Below are 19,023 nucleotides of genomic sequence, written 5' to 3'. Positions count from 1 at the left end.
CCTTCCGGCTATTTAATCCCTATATAAAGAGAAGCTAATTAACCTGTATCAGCCAATGGCAAAATGGCAGCACAAAAACCATAAAAAAACAGACCAGCATCTCTATTAGAGGTAATTTTTAAAAATAATAACGTAATACCTATTTTTATATCATTAATTCTATTTTTTAATATTACTCAATTTACATGGATTCATGCGTAAGGATGGATGCCTCCAAAAATGTGGATGCCTCTTTCATACCGTCAATCAACCCTTTCCTGTATTTGGAGTCAGACAGTGGCGAACCGCCACAAATTGAGGGCATGGATGCCTCAACACGAGTGTCAGTTTCGCCACTGTCAATTATAGAAATATGCTCCATCTCAGCGTGGGAGACGACGGGGCCAATGGAAATAGTATCCCAACCCCAAACTGAGCTCCACAATAGATGAAAGTGTATAAAAAATAGAAATACATGTTTTTTGTTGAATTTTTTTTTAACTTTTTATGAACTTTATTCAGTAAATTAGATTGCGTAAGACTATGTAACCGATGACGATAACGCGTGAAACTATGAAATGGTTTTACAATTACTGAAGTTACTGGCAGTTAAAGCGTCGTCATTTTGTTAACGGTGTTTGGCAAACATTTAAACATATAATCCAGAGTTCAATAAACTCTTTGTACTTTTCTTTTTCTATGGAATAGGGTCAACCCTCCCTTCTTTCACTCACTGGATTGGTTGCTCATTTTCCCTGAAAGGTTGACGAAATAGGACTAATGCCACGGATAAATAGGACTATCCTAAAAGTTTTAAAAACTCAGTCCTATTTTTCCAGTCCTATTTTTATTACTGTCTAGGACTAGAAACTGTCAGTCCTATTTTTCCAGTCCTATTTGGTTTCAGTCCTTTTTCCCCGCCAATCAAAAAGCGCCTTGATTTGGTCGGGCCGATCCCTAAATAAACAATTTGAAATCTTCTTGGATCTCGGAAGGACGTCCGTAAAATGTGTGCATATCTATTGCACTTCCAATGTGACTAGCCGACGGACATCCTTGGAACTACCCATAGAGTACATGGATATCTAACGGATGTTTAGCCGAGGGGTTGGCAACTCCACAGAATCATGTACACCCTGGCCAGAATCTTGTCAGAATCCCACAGAATCCAACAGAATCCAACAGAATCTTGTTGATAATTTCAGAATCGTCAGACTCTCGCAGAATCACCAGAATCGTCTAGAATCTTCCAGAATCATTGAGAATCACGAAAAATGAGCATAGAATCTGCAGAATCTTACGAAATCTTGCTCGCTTATCAATTTAATTTCTTATAAAAAATCGAAATCTTCAATTATTCGAGTTCATTAACGAAAGTAGATAAGAAATGCTAAAAAACGAGGAAAATGTGGAAAACGTTTGTCTCTCCGTTTTCCCTCCTCCGCTAGGCGGTGCATACTTTCTGTCGTCTGCTCCATAGAGAAAGAAGAATTTTATGAAGCTCTTAGCTAGATATAAATACGAAGCAATGAAAAATGTCAAATTCTGCAATAATAGATGTTTTTTCGATCCTAGAATCTTTTGGAACCGAACTGTCCGCACATTTGGTCCATATTTTGAAAATATGTGGCTACAACTCTATTCGAGTCATATGTAAAATTACAATTGACAAAATAAAGTCGATTGAAACCTTCATTCGAGAACTCTTTTCGGATAAAAGCCAAGTAGACGACTCGTGTATTCAGTGTATTCATTTCAGCGAAAAAAAGTGTGTTGTCACCTGTGGTCAATGCAAGTCAGATATTGGCATATCGGTGAATGAAAAAAGTTGACAATGGAGAATTTCTAATGTGACTCGTCATATCTTGGTAATTATAGCGTAAAACAGTCTACTAATGTTATCATGGTATTTCGGCATTTTCATATTTTTATTCATTTAGACACTACGTAAGAAAACAAAGGAACAAATAAGTCCAGGCCTGCTCGGTTCAGGCAGTAAACGTCTCATGGAGAGTTTTTTGGGCCAGCCTAGTACCTCTGAAAAACCAACTGTAATGATAACTGAAGACAAGTCATCCAAGAATACATCAGAAGGAAGTGATGTTGAAGAAATAAACCCAGGAGATAACGTGGAAATCAGGACGCCACCAAAGAAATCATCAACTCGAGAAGAAAAAAACTATTTCAGACTCTCCTAGTGATAGTACGTCAGGTACGCGTTAATTAAACATAACTTAAGCAGTTTGTACTTTATTATTTTTAGTTTATTGTTTCATTCTTTACCTGTTTAGACAATATTGAAACGCCGAGTCCACCCAAAAAGAAGAGGTCAACAATAAAGGCCTCTCAAAGAAGTTCTGATAAGGATTTTTTAAGTGATGGTGGGGCTCGTCCATCTGGCTCCACCAGCAGCAAATGGGATTCTCGGATTATACGACGGAAAATCAAACTGGAAAATGCTGCCTCAGATGAGAACCAAACTGATATCACAATTTATTTCGAAGCAATTGATCAACTAGGCTATCTTTCAAAAACAAATATGCTCTTATCCGAACATCTTCGTGCTTTATGTGACAAAAACCGGAGCTTGCAAGCGATCCATAATAATTCATCCCCATATAAAGAAGCCGAACCACTTTTGAAAAAAATGTTGCAGCAGTCCGTTTCGCAGAGTAAGAAAAAATCGAATGGATACAGATACATGGACCAGGCTTTAAATAACTTCTGCCCCAACACCTATATTCTCGGAGGAAGATGGCTTTATAAAATTGTCCATGGCAATTTTAAAGGAGTGTTCCCTTCTCCTCGGAAGATGGGTAAGAGACTTGCCAAACATCAAACCTTTATTCCAGAAGGTGATACGCAATTGCTTGAGTTTTTGAGGAGCATTGTTAACAATTTTTGTTTCTAATAGGTGTTGTAAACGTAGAAGGACTAAAAGAATACTTGACTTTACATAACTTGCCAATGATGGTTTCCTTGAGTGAGGATGCTACAGCTGCTGTGGGAAAAGACAGTACAACAGTACGACTAACTCGATTTATGGATTTAGCCTCCCGTTGCAGCCTAATGGTCTCCCTAACTGGAAAGATTCCGTGATTAACAGTGCCCTTGATGCAGTTCGTATGTTTTCAACATACAAAAGGGCGACTGTGTTAATCGTTGTTATGGCCCAGCCGATGGGAGACGGCATTCCCCCGATACGGATTTGCTCATTTGGTAGTGATAATACCTTTAAGACGACAGACGTTAAACACAGGCTCCAAACAATTGTGTCCCTCTTGAAGACAGAGGGAATTATTGTGCTAACTTACAGTGCCGATGGCGACTGAAGGGTAAAAATTAACTAGCTAATTGATGCAACATATGGATAATTGAGTATTATTTTTTTCCAGGAATTGAAAGCAATGAGAGAAATGTTACAACTGGGGGTTGTTCAACGCACCAATTCTGAAAAAGTATTCCCGGGAAACAGCTGCCCTTGGTTCGTATCAAAGATCGATAAGGATGCACCTATTCCAGTGCAAGACACAATTCACGAGGGTGCTAAAATGCGAACAAGGCTGCTAAAAGATCAAAAACCTATGCCATTTGGCAACAAAATCGCTTGCAGGGAAAATTTGGTGGCACTTGCGGGATTAGTGACTAAGGATCAACATTTGCTCCAGGAACGGGACCTACTTCCTGAAGACAAAATGAACTACGATGCCGTCGGCAGGCTTACTCGACCTGAACTACGCGATCTTCTAAAAAAATATGTCCCGGGTTCAGAAGGAACAATATTTTACCTTAAGTTAATGGAATATTCTACTACTAGTTATCTTGACAAGCAAATGTCTCCAGTTTACCGCATTTACAGTCTCTGGTTCGCGGTGTTTGCTGTTCGATACTGGAGGTATTGTATGTTGTGCGACGAAACCTACCCTCTAGCTAAACATTTTTTTCACAAGCAATGCATATCAATGCTTGGAAGGAAATGCACCTTCACTAGTTTTGATCGAACTGAGACTTCAAGAGTTGGAACTAGCAGACCTTTTCTTGCCGTTTAATTTTGGCAGCCAACAGTGCGAAACATAGTTCAAAGCCTTAAGATCCTTTACGCCTGTTGGGAGTACCCAAATCAATTTCACTGTCGGAGAAGTAATGACTAGTCGAGGATGGAAGGTGAATCGTAAAAGTGTTTCAAGTACTTATAAAAACAACCTTTAATAATTTTTATGTTAAGTTGTAGGTGGATGTAAACATCATTGCTACTGCGGAAGGAAATGCGCATGGCATCGCCTACCCACGTCATATTAACCGACTAGAACGGTTTGGTGGGACCAAACGGGCAATGGAACAAGTGAAACGTCCATCAAAAAACGAAATCGTTGCCACAATAAAACGAGCTTTGCGAGACGCTAAGTTTGAACTAAACCAGCTAGGGGTTTTATTAGATGTCGCTGACAAAGAATGTTTTAAATACGACCCCCGTTTAGCCTTTACATCAACTTCTTCTGAATTGGAAGATATCGCGGGCCCTCAAGTCGATGACTGTGATGACCCTGACAACGAAATCGAGAGAGATGAAATCGACAACGCAATGGACGAAAGGGGCCGTCAAGACATAGAAGTTCTGAAGATTCTTTTTGATGCTGACTTTCCCGATTTTTCAAATAGATTAAGTGCTGCTAAAACTAAGAATGGAACCGTTGACCCATTTTCAATCACTTTGGAACCTACTCAGTTCGTGCGAATCCCCGATAAGAATAACAAGTTGAGAATAGTGAAAAAAAGTGCTATCGTTTCCGTTTGGAATACGGGGTTCGTCGACTTAGCAACGACAGGACTTATCGGGTTCGAGTCACTTCACCATACGTTCAACGACAGCACCTTATTGTGAAATCAGTAGAAAAAACAATTGTCAGGATCGGAGATTGGGCCATTTTCAAAACGGAAGATGATTGCCCCTTGCAGAATCTCTTCTTGCTGGGCAGGGTTTTGTCATTTTCAATTCTTCAATGGAATAAAAAAGAGGTGGAAAAACGGATTTTAGAATGGGATTCTAGTGGAGAGGGTGTTAACCTTGGTGTGTTGTGTATATGGTATGAGATTGTGTGGGATACGATAAGTGAAGAACAATGTGCAATTAAAGATATCACAGTCTTCTCCCACGGTTTCCACCCTTGCAAAAAATATATTTGCAGTATTCCTCCACCTATTGTTGATCCAAATAATTTTGCTTTATGTCTTTCTAGTGATGTAATTCGTGATTTGAAACATTATATTGTGATATTGAAACATTTTTGAAAGATCTCATCTAATTATGTTGTTCACTGCATTTTTTGAATTTGATGCTGCAGGCTGTAGCTTTTTTCCGAGGCTGTTTCTACCATCCTGTGTTGATTTTAGTGTGTTTTAAGTTTACTAGTGGCTCAATGTGTACATTTTATAATCCAGAACCAAATAAAGTTTTTTTTTGTGATGAAAACGCCTTGGAATCTTACTATTATTTTCAGAATCTCGCAGAATCTCTAGAATCTGAAAAAATCTTACAGAATCTCGCAGAATCCCTTAAAATCCATAGAAATTTTTAGAATCCCCAGAATCGCACAGAATCCCCAGAATCTCACAGAATCCCCAAAATCTCACAGAATCTCACAAGATTCTGAATCTCGTACACCCTAATTTTGAGTTGCCAACCCCTCGTGTTTAGCCATAAATCGGACATTCAACGGCAAAAATGTGCTATGTGGGGACAGGTATAATTGCGAGCTTGCACAACTCAGCACCCGCTACAAGTCTATTGCTTCTGAGTTTCTTTTTTCTTAACTTTTCCGTATAATGACTTTGAAGTACAAAACAAGTGTAGTACTATATGTTTGGAGTTACTAAATAAAAAGTAAATATCATTTTTGGAAGGAAACCGTATTGCTGTAACTTTTTTAATGAATTTAGTCTAAATCAAAAGTGAAAGCTACTATTGCCAGATCCTGGTGGAAGGATAAGCACAATAAGAATATGAAATTCGAGGTTGAGTGCCTGTTAGAATGCTTTCAATCAGAGAGTGAAGAGTCCACCTACATACGAACATCTTAGAATAAACAAAATCCTTCCACTTCCATTAAAGGATATATGAAAGAAGATGGTATGTAGTTGGAATCAGAGTACGGATTCAATGACATTGCACTGGAGTGTATTTTTTTTACTCTGAAGAACAAGTCACTTCCTGAAAGATACGGTTTTCTCGTGTTACGTGAAATGTCGATTACACAAGATCAACAATTTGACAAAAAATATTTTCAATTTTAATGATATACGTATCTAACCATAGCATTTCAAACTGTGAGGACTGTGAGAATAATATTTTAGCTCTAGACGATGTATTGCAGGATGACCAAATTGATTCCCCTGAAAATTCAGCCCCCTTATAAAAATCAGATTTAGCGTACCACGGTATAATTCGAATTTTTCGTCCAATAAAAAGAAGATTGATACAACCAATTGTCATTTTTCACTAAAAAAATGCCGCCTATGGACGCCGCTACACAAGATAATATTTGAAGCAATAATTTTTATAGACGAAAATGACGCAAGAATTCTAACGATGGATGTGATTGTGTGTGATGGATGACAACCAAATAATACTGTTTGGAACCTGTTTGGAATATCAAGCTTCATAACTCCGTTGCCACTAAGCAAAAAAAAAAAACTCTATAAAGCATTCAACAGCAAATTCTGACATTTATGACCTGCGAGAGGTAGCATATCTGTTGAAATGTATCCAGAACCAAATTTTTAACATTAAGATTGTCCAGGTATACAGTCTATGTGTTATTCATTTTCAGTAGTGATAATTCGAAGAAACAAAAAAAAATTATAACACCAATAAATTGTAGGCTGCCGGAAAAACGATGCGATATTCCCATCTTTTAGTACTATCCCAACACGACGTAATAAGAGGAAGCGTTGAATTAAGTGTTGTGCCTAAATTAAAACCAGTACATCTTACGCCTAATAATTTTCAAAGTATGAAAGTGAAGCTAAAAGTACAGGTAAGCAACTATAATACTTATTATAATGATCTCAAGAACTAAAAAATTACTATTAAAATCTTTAGTTGACGGCCAGGAACGCTACTGGCAGATACGGACAAGGATCTGTATACCAAATATTCTGGTTCATGAAGAAACTTATTAGGCTTCTAGAAGAAGCATTTGATCTCATGAATGCTCGGTGACCCATTGACGAAGTTACTGAAAAAAAATAGGAACGGAGAATTTGTACGCGACGCAGTATATAAAACCCCTATTTTAATATAATTATTTTCTTAATAAATTTTATCCTTCTTCGGTTGTGGGATGAGTGTTTTGATGATACGGAACCCCATGTGACGTGTTACCTGAGAATGACTTTGAAAATAAATTGTCGTCGGAAGTTAGCTCGAATTTTTTTCCTGAAGCTCTGGTCATTGATTAAGAGTGGGGCTCGTAGAAGTCAGACATATGCAATCTAGATACTAATTCTTACACAGATACTAACACAGTCAACTTTAGATTATTCTACACAACACATTTATTAACCATTCCTCTCGTACTTGACTCTAGACGGTCTCAGGGTAACGATCGCTAGCACGATTGACGTTATTGAACATCTTTTCCGCGACAACTAAGAATTCGTCCTAACAGGAAAATTCAACCAGGATTGTATAAAGATTAGCATATACGTCCTACTGCCAAATATTTTTTGTTTTAAAGGGAAGTTGGAGGTTTTGTTAAAAATAGAGTTGATATAAATGTTTCACTTGTCAAGGAACAAAATTTTACTGATATATTTTTTTCTCTGGCTGTTTTTTGCATCATAAGAATAAGTCGGTGATCGTTCAATAAGCGAACAGCAACCTCGTTCTTCAAATTGTTTCGGTTCCTGGCCGTTTATTATCCCACAAAGCAGATTGTGTGCGGATTAAACTATGACCTTCAAAAAGAAAAATATGTGTTGTTAACTATTCATAGTTAATGGACAAAGAAAAAGTTCACCGACAAGAAAAACGATAAAACAGAAGAAAAAGTATTTTAGTGATATTCTACTGAAGGGAATAATTCACAAGATTCAATGGAAAAATAGATCTTTTAGCATTTCCCCTAATGAAACTGAAGTAATAGATAATTCTTTTACTAAAGATTATATCACCGTCCGGGACGCTGAAATTATATATTACATCTGTGGATACATGGCCGATTCATTTAGGAATTAGAGAAATTTGTCTTTTGGAAAGATTTGTCTGTCCACTGTTCACATCAGTCAAGGGACCCCCCCCACGAGGAGAAACACAGAAATTGCGTCGAAGGAAAAAAGGAGAAAACGTTACGCCACATGTGATACGCAAATAATGCTTAGTATCATCTGAAAACTCGATTCACCTAGAAAAAAGAGCTTTGTGTAACAGCTTTGTTTGCGACTACTAGATGGCACCAGAAATCATTCTTGATACAAAAATTATCGATCGATGTTTTTCTAGACGAAAATTCATAAAAATTGTTAAACAGAAAAAATAGAAGCACAAACCGGGTGGAAAAAAATACTCGTGAAGTTTGCTCAATGCTAACATTTTAATTTCATGTAATCGATGTTGTGATTAAATTTGCTTTATGTTTCTAAACGATAAAAATAAAGGAACATGAATTCCGTTTGATGGTAAAATGTAGAATTATGAAGGTTTATGTTACGAATAATATGATTAACTATTCATGCCTAATTTGCTGTCTTTCTGGAAGGAGAGTGAAATTAAGCTTTTCTCATTATTTATAATTTGTAACATTATAAGGTAGATAAATGGCTCGGCCTCCATTACCTGAAACCAAAAAAACTACAGTACTCAACAAACGATTAGGTACAACCCCGTTTTTTTAGTGCATTCTTGGGCATTGCTACGGGTCTTAGGAAAACTTAAATATCTTTTTACTGGTGAAGACAATTTTGTTTTCCTCTATCAGAAGAGAAAGTGCTCTAAAAGTTATCTTTACATGAAAAAATTGCAAGAGTTACTACACTATAGTATCGTTCATATGATTAGGTACACCACGTTTCCCTCCATAAACGCCATGTTAATAGCGGAATTTTCAAACATAAAAATAAAATACTTCAAATCATCCTTAAATTAATTTTGTAATGCCAAACGACGCGTTTTTCTTTATTCTTTTAGAATATAGTGCATGTTTTGGAATTATTTTAACTAAAAATATGCTTACCTATACCCCAAAGTTGGTACACTCAAATGTATTACAGAGAAAGTTTATCCCTGAGGGTATATATGTATATATACTGAAGGACTCTAACAATTTTAGGGTGTGGGGTATAGGGGGTAGGGTAGTAGTAGTAGATCTCAGAAGGTTTAATGTCCATTATGTATTTCCATATACGTTTCTTCCCTGAATGACCAATCGTCCCCAAATTTTGTACAAAATTCTGTCAAAATTTGATACGTGGTATAGTAGCTTTTTCATTTGATTCTATTACAGTTTTAAAAAATTAATTTGCGTAATTGTTACCTAGTTGGTTGCCGAATCCTAGGCAGTGAATTTGATTTTGTTTGCGTAACCTTACAACTGTCAATGCATTCTAGTCAGTGCAGAAGGCTGTATAACAGTCACTAAACAGTAAGTGTTCTCTTTAACAAAATGTTTTAAGCAGTAGATTTTTATATATTTTTTTATATTGCAGTAGTAAACATGCTGCCAGAACGGAGACTATGAAGAAGAAAGTTACACAGCGGCGACAAGATAACTAATTTTAGATGCTATATGTACATGTATGTGTGTGATAGCTCAGCGGTTAGGTGTTGGGCTCATAACACCAAGATCAATCGATCAATACTCTTTGAAACACAAAATTTATTTAGTTTTTTCCTTTTTATGCGTATATTTTGTTAAATTTTTAAGTCGCTTAGTATGTCTGTACCTTCGAAAATTTGTAGGAGGTTTCGAAAATTGAAAAACGTAAAAAATACACTGCGAAATTTGAACGTAAAAAACCTTTTCGTTATTTGAATGTTTAAAACCTTCGATTTTCAAACTTCTATCTAATATCGACGGTATAACGGGATTTTAGCGTACTGAAATAAGAAAATAACATACTTTTATTCGTTTTTACCATACTTAAACTAAAAGGATTATACTTATCAAATTGAACATACTTAAAAAAATAGTAAAGTTTTTAGATAAGTATTTTTAAAGAAATTAAGTACTTAAAAAAAATAAAGTGCCATAAGTCAACGTACTTTATTTTTATTTACATACTTATTTGTAAAACAAAAACTTTTCATTAAAGTATTTTATAGAAAAGCAATTGCTGTCATACTTTTATTTCAATTTCCCGTCACCTACGTTACCTCACACACTCACATTTCTCAATTATCTCACATTTTTATGAGGAAACAAAAAAATTTTCTAAGTCCTTATTCGAATCCCCAATATACATAGCAAAATAATTTATCATTTATAAGAACACATAGCTTATTGGTTAGAGCGGGTGACTAGCGATCTTGTGGCAAATTGGTACAGTGTTCAAACCCCACCAAAGACTTGCTTTTTTCGTATTTAAGTATAAGTACTCTCCAACCGCTGTTCATTTTCGAAGGTTAAATACTTCGAAAAATGAAAGTTTCGTTTGGCGTAAATCGAAACGTGGAAACTAATTCAGTTTTCGAAGGTTATTAACCTTCGATCTGGGTTGTTGACAATTCGAAGGTTTTTTCGTTCGAAAAACGAACGACTTTTTTAACAGTGTAAGTAATATTTATATGGTTACATTCCCTGAAATTGCTTTTACAAGACAATTCAATTTGTTGTCTATTTTTGAGGAAAAATCTTCATCTAATTCACGATTGCATTCTCATTTTTTTTACATAAGTCCCCGTGTTGCTAATTCCGGACAGTATACTGCTGCAGATGATGTAAAATTAAACTGCTATTCATACTAGTCGCATTATGTCAATAACAGCGTAGTGGTAAGGTGCTGCGCTAGCATCATTAAGTTTAATTGTTCAATACTCATGCGGAAATAAAACATTTTTTCTTCAAATGTCATTGTTTTTCTAATTTTTGGAAAATTTTTTTAAGTCGCTTAATAGGTCTTAAACTTACATTATCCTTATAGACAATTTTTTTTCAAAAAAATTGCCCGAAGGACATTACCGAAGGAATCTTCTTTGTGCGCGCATAAACGTTTCTTAGATGGTCATAAAATAAAGAAACTACGGGCGGGTTGAAACCTGCTGCACGAACCTGACTTGTTGCTTCAGGTTTTCTGATAGATAGTCTCGCGTTCCGTTTAAGAAATGCTATTAGCCAATCTACTGATGCGATATTGTTGAGTTTCCAATTTACGGGAATTTTAATGCTATTTTTTATTGTGTAGGTGTGAGCCAATTTACGAGTCTCTATGGTCGTTAGCCCGTGATTAAACAAACAGCAACTCTTCAAATAATCACTCAATTCTGTTTCTTGTGCTGCAGAGAAAATCTGGCTATGATGCTGTGCTTGCTTGATGAACTTCGATCGAACTAGACTTTCCAGAGTATGTTTAGATTTATAGTAGGCAACAGTTGATTTCTTCAACCCAAATTCAGTTGCAGCAGAGCGTATAGTTGCAAGCCCTTTAAGAACTTTAGCAATAGCAGCTAGTCTTTTTACGTATGATCTAGTCTATTTTTTTTTACCTTATTTTGTTGGTGAAAACCAGCACGACCAATCAATATCCAAAAGAAGGATTAATAGAAAATGAAAGAAACAAATTTTGGTTCATTTATAGTAAAAACACATGGTGGACTATGGTTGAATGTGAAGTCACAGCTTCTATGCTTATGACTGATGACATGACTGCTCACCAAACAACATCTCTTACAATATGTTTAAAAATAAAAGATTACATGAAATATTTTACCTCGAGAAAGATTGTCCTTTAATAAGCTGATCACACAGGCTTGTTAGTTTGAACGATGCTGATCCAAAATGATGCATTTGGCTGTTGATGTAGTATACTCACACTTAAAAATTTCGGCAGTTAAGGAGTTGAAAAATTGGCCTTAAAAAAACAAAATATCAATTGACCTTAAAATATTAGATGAATTAGGATTTAATATTGAACTGATTTCACATGTGGTAAGCCTACGAGAAACAAAAATGGAATTCTTTTTTCTTATTTCAGTAAAAATGTAACTTTTTACCCTTCATCACATACATCTTAAATGTAAAAATTTTGAAAATAAATTACCTGAGATATTATCTAAAGTGATGAATGGAATTTCTCCAATGTATAATGAGCTATCAAAGACTATTCGACTACCATTAGCCATTTCTTCTCAAAGAAGCATGACTGTCGTCTGCTTGTTGTATCAATCGATTGGATTTCGATAATTGATACCTTGTTGGGAACTCCCCTTTTTTCAAAAAAAAACAAACGAAATGTCCAATTTAACCCCCATTTCATCAAAGTAGATATAAATACCTTATTTTAATGCAAAATTAAAAATGGATGTGTATAAATGAACATAGCATGAATGTAGACATCAAATATATGTATAAAATTTTTTTTTATGGCACTGGATTACTGAAACTGGCATTGTCCAATTTCATACAGTGCCTGTCCAGTTTTGCCCCACCATTTTCCACTTCTGTTCAGAAAATGACTTCACAAGAACGGGTTCAACCTTTTTTTTTGTGAAAGAAAAAAAAAAGAAAAATCAAGGAAGTCGAAATGAAATTGCTACACCACACACATCAAAAATTAGAATTGAATTATGCTCAACATTAAATATAAACGAAAAATAAAAATATTGTCCATGATGACCCCGTTCTCCCCTATAGGTAATTCACTAATTTACTTGCCATCTATTTGTGTTCTTTTTGGCATAAGGCGTCAATGTCTTCTAGTGTTATTTATAATGTCAAGCTTTAAACATCTGTTCAGTATTTTGGCTTCGGTCCAAATCCACGAAGAAAATTACACACTTCTCTAGAAAATATTGTAACGCGGGGAGTTATCTGGAATACCTGGGTAGTGACTAAGACACGTTTATTCACTGTGAGCGTACACAACACTACAACAGATTTAAGTGGACTGGGGTTGCAGTAAGGGAAACGTATGAGTATTTATGCTTTTGGAGAACAGCAGCTATCGTTGGAAATCTCTAGCGACAAGACTGCCGGAATTCTCGGATAGGATTGTGAAAAATCTCGGTAGCCAGAGATATAAAACCGGTCGAAATAGGCCCCGGCGAAATAGGCCCGACAAATAGGACCATACGAAATACGACCCTATGAAATAGGCCTTTTTAAAAAACTTTTAAAGTGGTCCTATTTCTCCGTCAAAGTGGGCTTATTTCTTCCTTTTATTTTTAAGTTCCATAAAGAATTCTAAAATAAATTTAAAAAAATATCCAACTTGATCTCCATGAGAGAAAGGTGGAATGATTCGCGTAACTATCGTCACCTTCTATATACTTTGCCGTAGCTCAATCCATGATGAGCGAAATTCACACATTGTCGTCTCGTTAGTCATATGTTAGTTAGCCAATTTCCGTCTTTATTATTTCGTGATCATATTCCCTTTGATCTTAACAATAAACTGCATTTTTTACAAATATCGTTTTTGCTTCATAACTGCCGTAAATTTTAAAAATGAAAATTTCCTTGCTTTCTTCGCCATTTTTTTACCCCGAGCTCGATATCCCCTTCAGCGGCTCAGCCTTGAACAGGTCTTCCCCCTTCAGCGGCTCAGCCTTTAACGCGTCTCCCCACTCTACCGATGCCCATGCCAGTGCTCGGGTGAAGTAGGAAATGAAACATACTTGATGAAATAACTCTTACGGACTTATTTAAAACATTTTATAAACAATTGATGTTATAAAAGCATGAATCAAAAATTACTTTTGAGTTGTACGGGGCTGACACGCTGTCCAAGCCGGCCAGAAGGGTGGTCGAGCGGTTGGAAGGAATGCGCGCACCCCTGGGAGAGGGTCCAGTAGAGGGCGGTTTACCTGGTACAGTATCCTGCACAAAAATCCGAACACCGATTTAATTTTTTAGAGCCACCTATTGGTGGGGTAAAGGGTTTTTTTTTTTTTGTTTTTCTTTAAGAGGGAGGTTAGACGGGGTGATGGACACATAGGGCAGGGTTGGGTAAGTCTATACATTTTTTATGCCTTAAGGTATAACGCTTTAAGGCAAGTAACAGGTCGGGACATTTTTGCAACCCCCAGGGTGGTGTGTTTTTTTAAACGACAGATGGAAATGTTGGACTTAGGCTGTGTTATATTCTATACCCAAATAAATTAGATAGCTGCCTGTGCACAATATTTTCAATACCGATGGCATATGTGTAGAGGCTCTGATTGCGACGCCGTAGATCAGTGTTCGATTCCCGATACGGAATTGCGAAAATATTGGTATCATTATAATATTCTTTATACGAATTTGCTTGGAATATTAATTACTTCAAAACGAAGGAGTTTATTAATTTTTAAATTATAAAATAAAAAAAAGCACATATTGCTCGATAAAAATTTGTTTCATATATAATCGGGAATTTCTCGTAAGGTATCCACAATTATTTAACACCTCATCTGGAATCGAACACCGATCTCCAGCATCACACTCAGAAACGCTACACCTACGCCATTGACAACGACGTAAATGTTCACAGGCAGCTGAAACATAAGCTAAATTGTTTCGGTAAGAAACATTACTAAGCCGAAGCCCTAAATTTCCAACTGTCGTTTTAAAAAAAACACCACCCTGGGGGTTGCAAAAATGTCCCGACCTGTAACTTGCCTTAAAGCGTCATACCTTAAGGCACTTTTTTTAAATGTCTAGACTTACCCAACCCTGCCCTGACGTGTCCATCACCCCGTCTACCCTCCCCCTTAAAGAAAAACAAACAAAAAACCCACTACCTTGCCAATAGGTGGCTTAAAAAAATTAAATCGGTGTTCGGATTTTTGTGCAGGATACTGTACATGCCATACACCCCCACGTCTTTCCTTTGACTTCCATGTCAACGGGTGGACTAATGGTCAGCAATTCGGGCTGCTATTTGAATGGGCCGAGATTCGAATCTCGATAACGAATAATTTAAAAATGTTAAATTTTACCATTTTTATCGTAAATAATTAATATTAATTATAATTAAAAAGGGTATTAAAGTTATTTAAAACCTTTATGAAAGTAATTTAATGGTTTTTAAGCACGAAACAAAAATTACTTTTACAGTTGAATCCCAAAATCCAGTTGTCAAGGATTTCCGTTGAATGAGAGAACAGATGTAATGGGAAAATATTCGAGATTAGTAGACAATTTGGACCCTAGAAAAAATCGACATACTCATTAATGTGTTTGCTTTCGTGTGAAGTGTGGCGCATCCATGTACCTAAACGGTATTTGTGCATTCAAGTGTATACGATTTCCCCCTTTTTCCTCGTTTTGCGCCGCCATTACTTAAGTAGTGGTTATACAAAAAAGACCATTTTTATTTGGTGCATAATTTTTGATTAAAAATTACATAAACTTCTAGTTTTCCCATCGCATTAAGAATTAGTTAAGCATTTTATCTTCCCTTAAAAAAATGCGCTTTAGTAGCCAAATTTGATATTCATAATCAATAGAAGTTATATTAAGGTAAACTGGCTTGTGATTCAGGCAAATATAAAAAACGGAGGTATCCGAAAAGTGATGTAGCAGACTTCTCTAGTGGCACAAATTTTAATCTAAGCTAACTTACCATGAAATAATTTCCTTGGTTAAGAAAATCAAATTGAGCTCCTACAACCCATTTGATAGAAGTCTTAACAAAAAGATAGTTCTACGAATCTTATGAAATAATTTTTGGTTTTGGAATGGTTAATTTAAAATTAGGGCATTAAATACAACACATAATGTTAAGTAAATTATTCGCAATCCCTGTGTGTGTGAAGCACGCAATGAGTAGTAAAATAATAGAATTGCCACAAATTTTTCCAAAAACCTCTAGCGGCAGCGTCGCGTAGTTTATGATATTTTTTTCAGCCTTATGACGAATATTTTTACTTCCTAGTGTGTTATGATACCAAAAATAAATTTTTATAATGAATTTTTGTAGAATCATTTCTAAATGAGTATGTTGCTTTGTTGGGGGACTTAGACCCAACCCTACGTGAAGTGAATTACACGAAAATAAGATTGTGTGAACTAGAATTTAAAAACTCTTATGTATTTCTTCTTTCAGACATATGCTTTAATCATATTAGTATTGTATCATATTAGTATTGTAAAATAACGTTTATATAATAAAATATAATCGAGGCCAAAGGGTAGAGGGAGTATCGGTTTTTGGTGGAGTTGAAAGAATATCTGGATTCTTGTTGCAGTGACCAGTGAGTGATAGATCCTAGAACTATATCTGCTTTATTATTTATATGTAATTGTTAATGTTTCAAAAGTTATATCGTTCAAAAATGTTTTACCTTTTTCTAATTTTCTAATGGTTTCCTTCAGCTCTCCATTGTCTGTTTCTAATTTTTGTATTTGTTAGTTTTTATAGAAATATAATGTTAAATATATTGTTTATAGTTTATTAGTATAATTATTATATTTACCTTGTTTATTTCTAATTCCTCTAATTGTTGTTTGTAATTTTCAATAGCAGCCTAATATCGAGTACAAATTATTTAATTTTTGCTACACAGTATTGTAAGATTTATTTACCTTATTTATTTCGTTTTCTTGTTTTATAGTTTTTGATTCAGCTTGAAGTTTTAATATTTTGGCCACTAAAGATGTTTTTTTTATCGTTTTGGTCATTTTAAAAATTTGTTGTAATTGTATTTTTGATGTTTTTGAATCTGTAGCAGATGACAGTAGTAGATAGTTTATCCAGTGTTGTTACTTTATATATATGATTATGTAATTTATAGTTTTCATGAATGATTCTTAGACTTTATTTGCTTGTTAGTTATTTATATAAATTTAGTTCAGGGTTGGGCCTGGTACTTTTAAAAAGTACCGCGGTATCGGTAGCGGTAGGTTCATTTTTTTTTAAAACTACCGCGGTAACGGTACTACCGCAGAGGTTTTACAAAGTACCACGGTAACGGTACTTTTCCCGGTACTTTCGAAATTGTAAAAAGAAGCATTGTGGGCATACTTACTATTCAAATTTATTCATTTTTAGAAAAAGCAATTTTTCAAAGTCCTCATCTGAAAGATTGGCCCTTGTCGGAATGAAAATGAGACCTCCGGCACTAAATAAACGCTCAACGGAAGCGGACGATGGGAGAGCAGCATTGTACTTCATGTACAGTTTTTCAAAGTAGGGTAATTCTCCAAACTTGAAGTCTCAGTGCTCTCGTCGGCCAGGAATAAATCCACTTCATTCGCTTCAGTACAAACTTTCTTCTTTTTTAGGCTTCTAAAGAAATCCTTTCTTTTCTTTGGTTGTGGACTGTTGAAGTCGCTGTCAGTATCTGAACGGTCATCGTTTTCAGCAGAAGCCAATCTAAAAAATGAACAATTTTTTTAAATTCTTTACAAATTTTTAACAGAGAAATATAAAATAGATCAAAGATAAAAAAAGCAATATAACTATTCGCAGGATTACTTTCTTTGAAGGAAAGATAAACCGAAATCAAAAGATCGATGTTTTCTTTTTTATCGATATCATGAATCCACGAAGTTTTAAATTGCGGATTCAACATTGTAAGGATCCGCCGACCAAATCAAAATTTAAACGGTAAAATTTAACGCATTTCTTTTTATTGCCCTGTTTTGACCCCAAATTTGTTGCCCCAAATGACCGACTTTCTACTTTTATTACTCTAACGGTAAAGTCAGCCTTCTTCCGCCGACCTTAAATTTTTGAACACGCCTGACCTCGTTTGACTTTAAATTCAACTCTCTGCGTTGCCGTATAAAAGACGGACAAACTTCACCAGCAGGGAGAGAGTCACCAGTCGACCAGCGAGGAGTCAGTGAGTCAGTCTTCCTCCCTCCATCTGTTATCTTTTCTCTTTGGTTTTTCCGCTGTGTTTTGAAATGTAATTGGTGTCAAATTTAAATAAACATCATCACCCCAATTGTTTCATCTGGTGGCAGCGAGGACGAACCCGCCGACCGAAGTCTTGGCCGTTACGGACGCGTTACCAAAAACTCTACTACAGCAGTTCTTCGCCGATGATGGCACAAATTGAAGACAAATATTCTGTCACCGACATCAAAGAAAAACCTTTAAAGAAGAAAATAAAGGCATTGTGGTTGGAGAAATTCAAGAAACTAAAAAAATTTGTAAGTAAAACACTGAAAATTAAAATATCTCGACCTGTTTTTTCGGCTGCTATTGTCGCAAGCCGAGTCACCATTGAGAAAGCCTCTTCCCACCCGGAAAAACACCAAGACAAGGAAAATCACCTAAATGGAAACAGCATATTCGCGGATGAATCTGTCATACGACCATCAGTGTTGGAACATCAAATGACTGTAAGTTGCATTTTTTCCATCCCTTTTCCTGAACCAACTTGCGAAAACGCAGCTGTTACCACGTCGACAAGTGAGGAAAAAAAGGAACCAAAAATTGTTGTGACTTCCGACCACCTTGGTGACCACAAAGACCAGCCCGGGCTGAAACATCTGAACCAGTTGGAGGTCTTACACTCGATCCTACACGATGCCCACTTGACGCCAGGCGACGATCAACGCGCTTCAAACGCCGTACACCAAGCCGAATCTTTCATAGTCTCTGATCGCCTACGGCCAACGGCCAAAATTAAGAAACGAAGCAGAGGTTGCACGAAAGAGCCGTTGCTTTTTGCGAAAAGACGGTGCGTGCTTGTCTGCCCAGCCGCCTAAGCCCTCATCACCTAGACCACGCGAAGACCCGACCAAACCGACATTGGAAATTCAACATTACAATTCGAAACCGATCCAATTTATTTCCTAACTATCTTAGACCCCCCTTCTCTTACATAGTTTTTCCACCTAAAACTAGTTCCCCTTTGAATTTGACACCTCCAGATTTATATAGACTACGGCAAAAGAA

General features: G+C 36.1%; 1 protein-coding gene, 1 long non-coding RNA gene and 1 pseudogene across 2 annotated transcripts; all 3 read left to right on the top strand.

The window, feature by feature from the left end:
• Positions 1–203: 203 nt before the first annotated feature.
• Positions 204–3,311, top strand: LOC116923881. Its single transcript, XM_045174480.1, is given in 5 exon segments — positions 204–395; positions 1,920–2,076; positions 2,271–2,834; positions 2,894–2,977; positions 2,980–3,311. Coding segments are annotated over 5 exon segments (1,329 nt in total).
• Positions 3,312–3,386: 75 nt separating this feature from the next.
• Positions 3,387–5,268, top strand: LOC116923880 (annotated as a pseudogene).
• A 4,291-nt stretch (positions 5,269–9,559) lies between these two features.
• Positions 9,560–9,949, top strand: LOC116922380. The gene is made up of 2 exons (XR_004393983.2): positions 9,560–9,617; positions 9,682–9,949. It is a non-coding gene; the product is annotated as an uncharacterized LOC116922380 (long non-coding RNA).
• The last annotated feature ends 9,074 nt before the right edge of the window (positions 9,950–19,023 follow it).

The sequence above is a fragment of the Daphnia magna genome, linkage group LG5 (assembly GCF_020631705.1).
Source record: "Daphnia magna isolate NIES linkage group LG5, ASM2063170v1.1, whole genome shotgun sequence".
Classification (NCBI taxonomy): Eukaryota; Metazoa; Arthropoda; class Branchiopoda; order Diplostraca; family Daphniidae; genus Daphnia; species Daphnia magna.
This window is presented reverse-complemented; position numbering and strand designations above follow the sequence as displayed.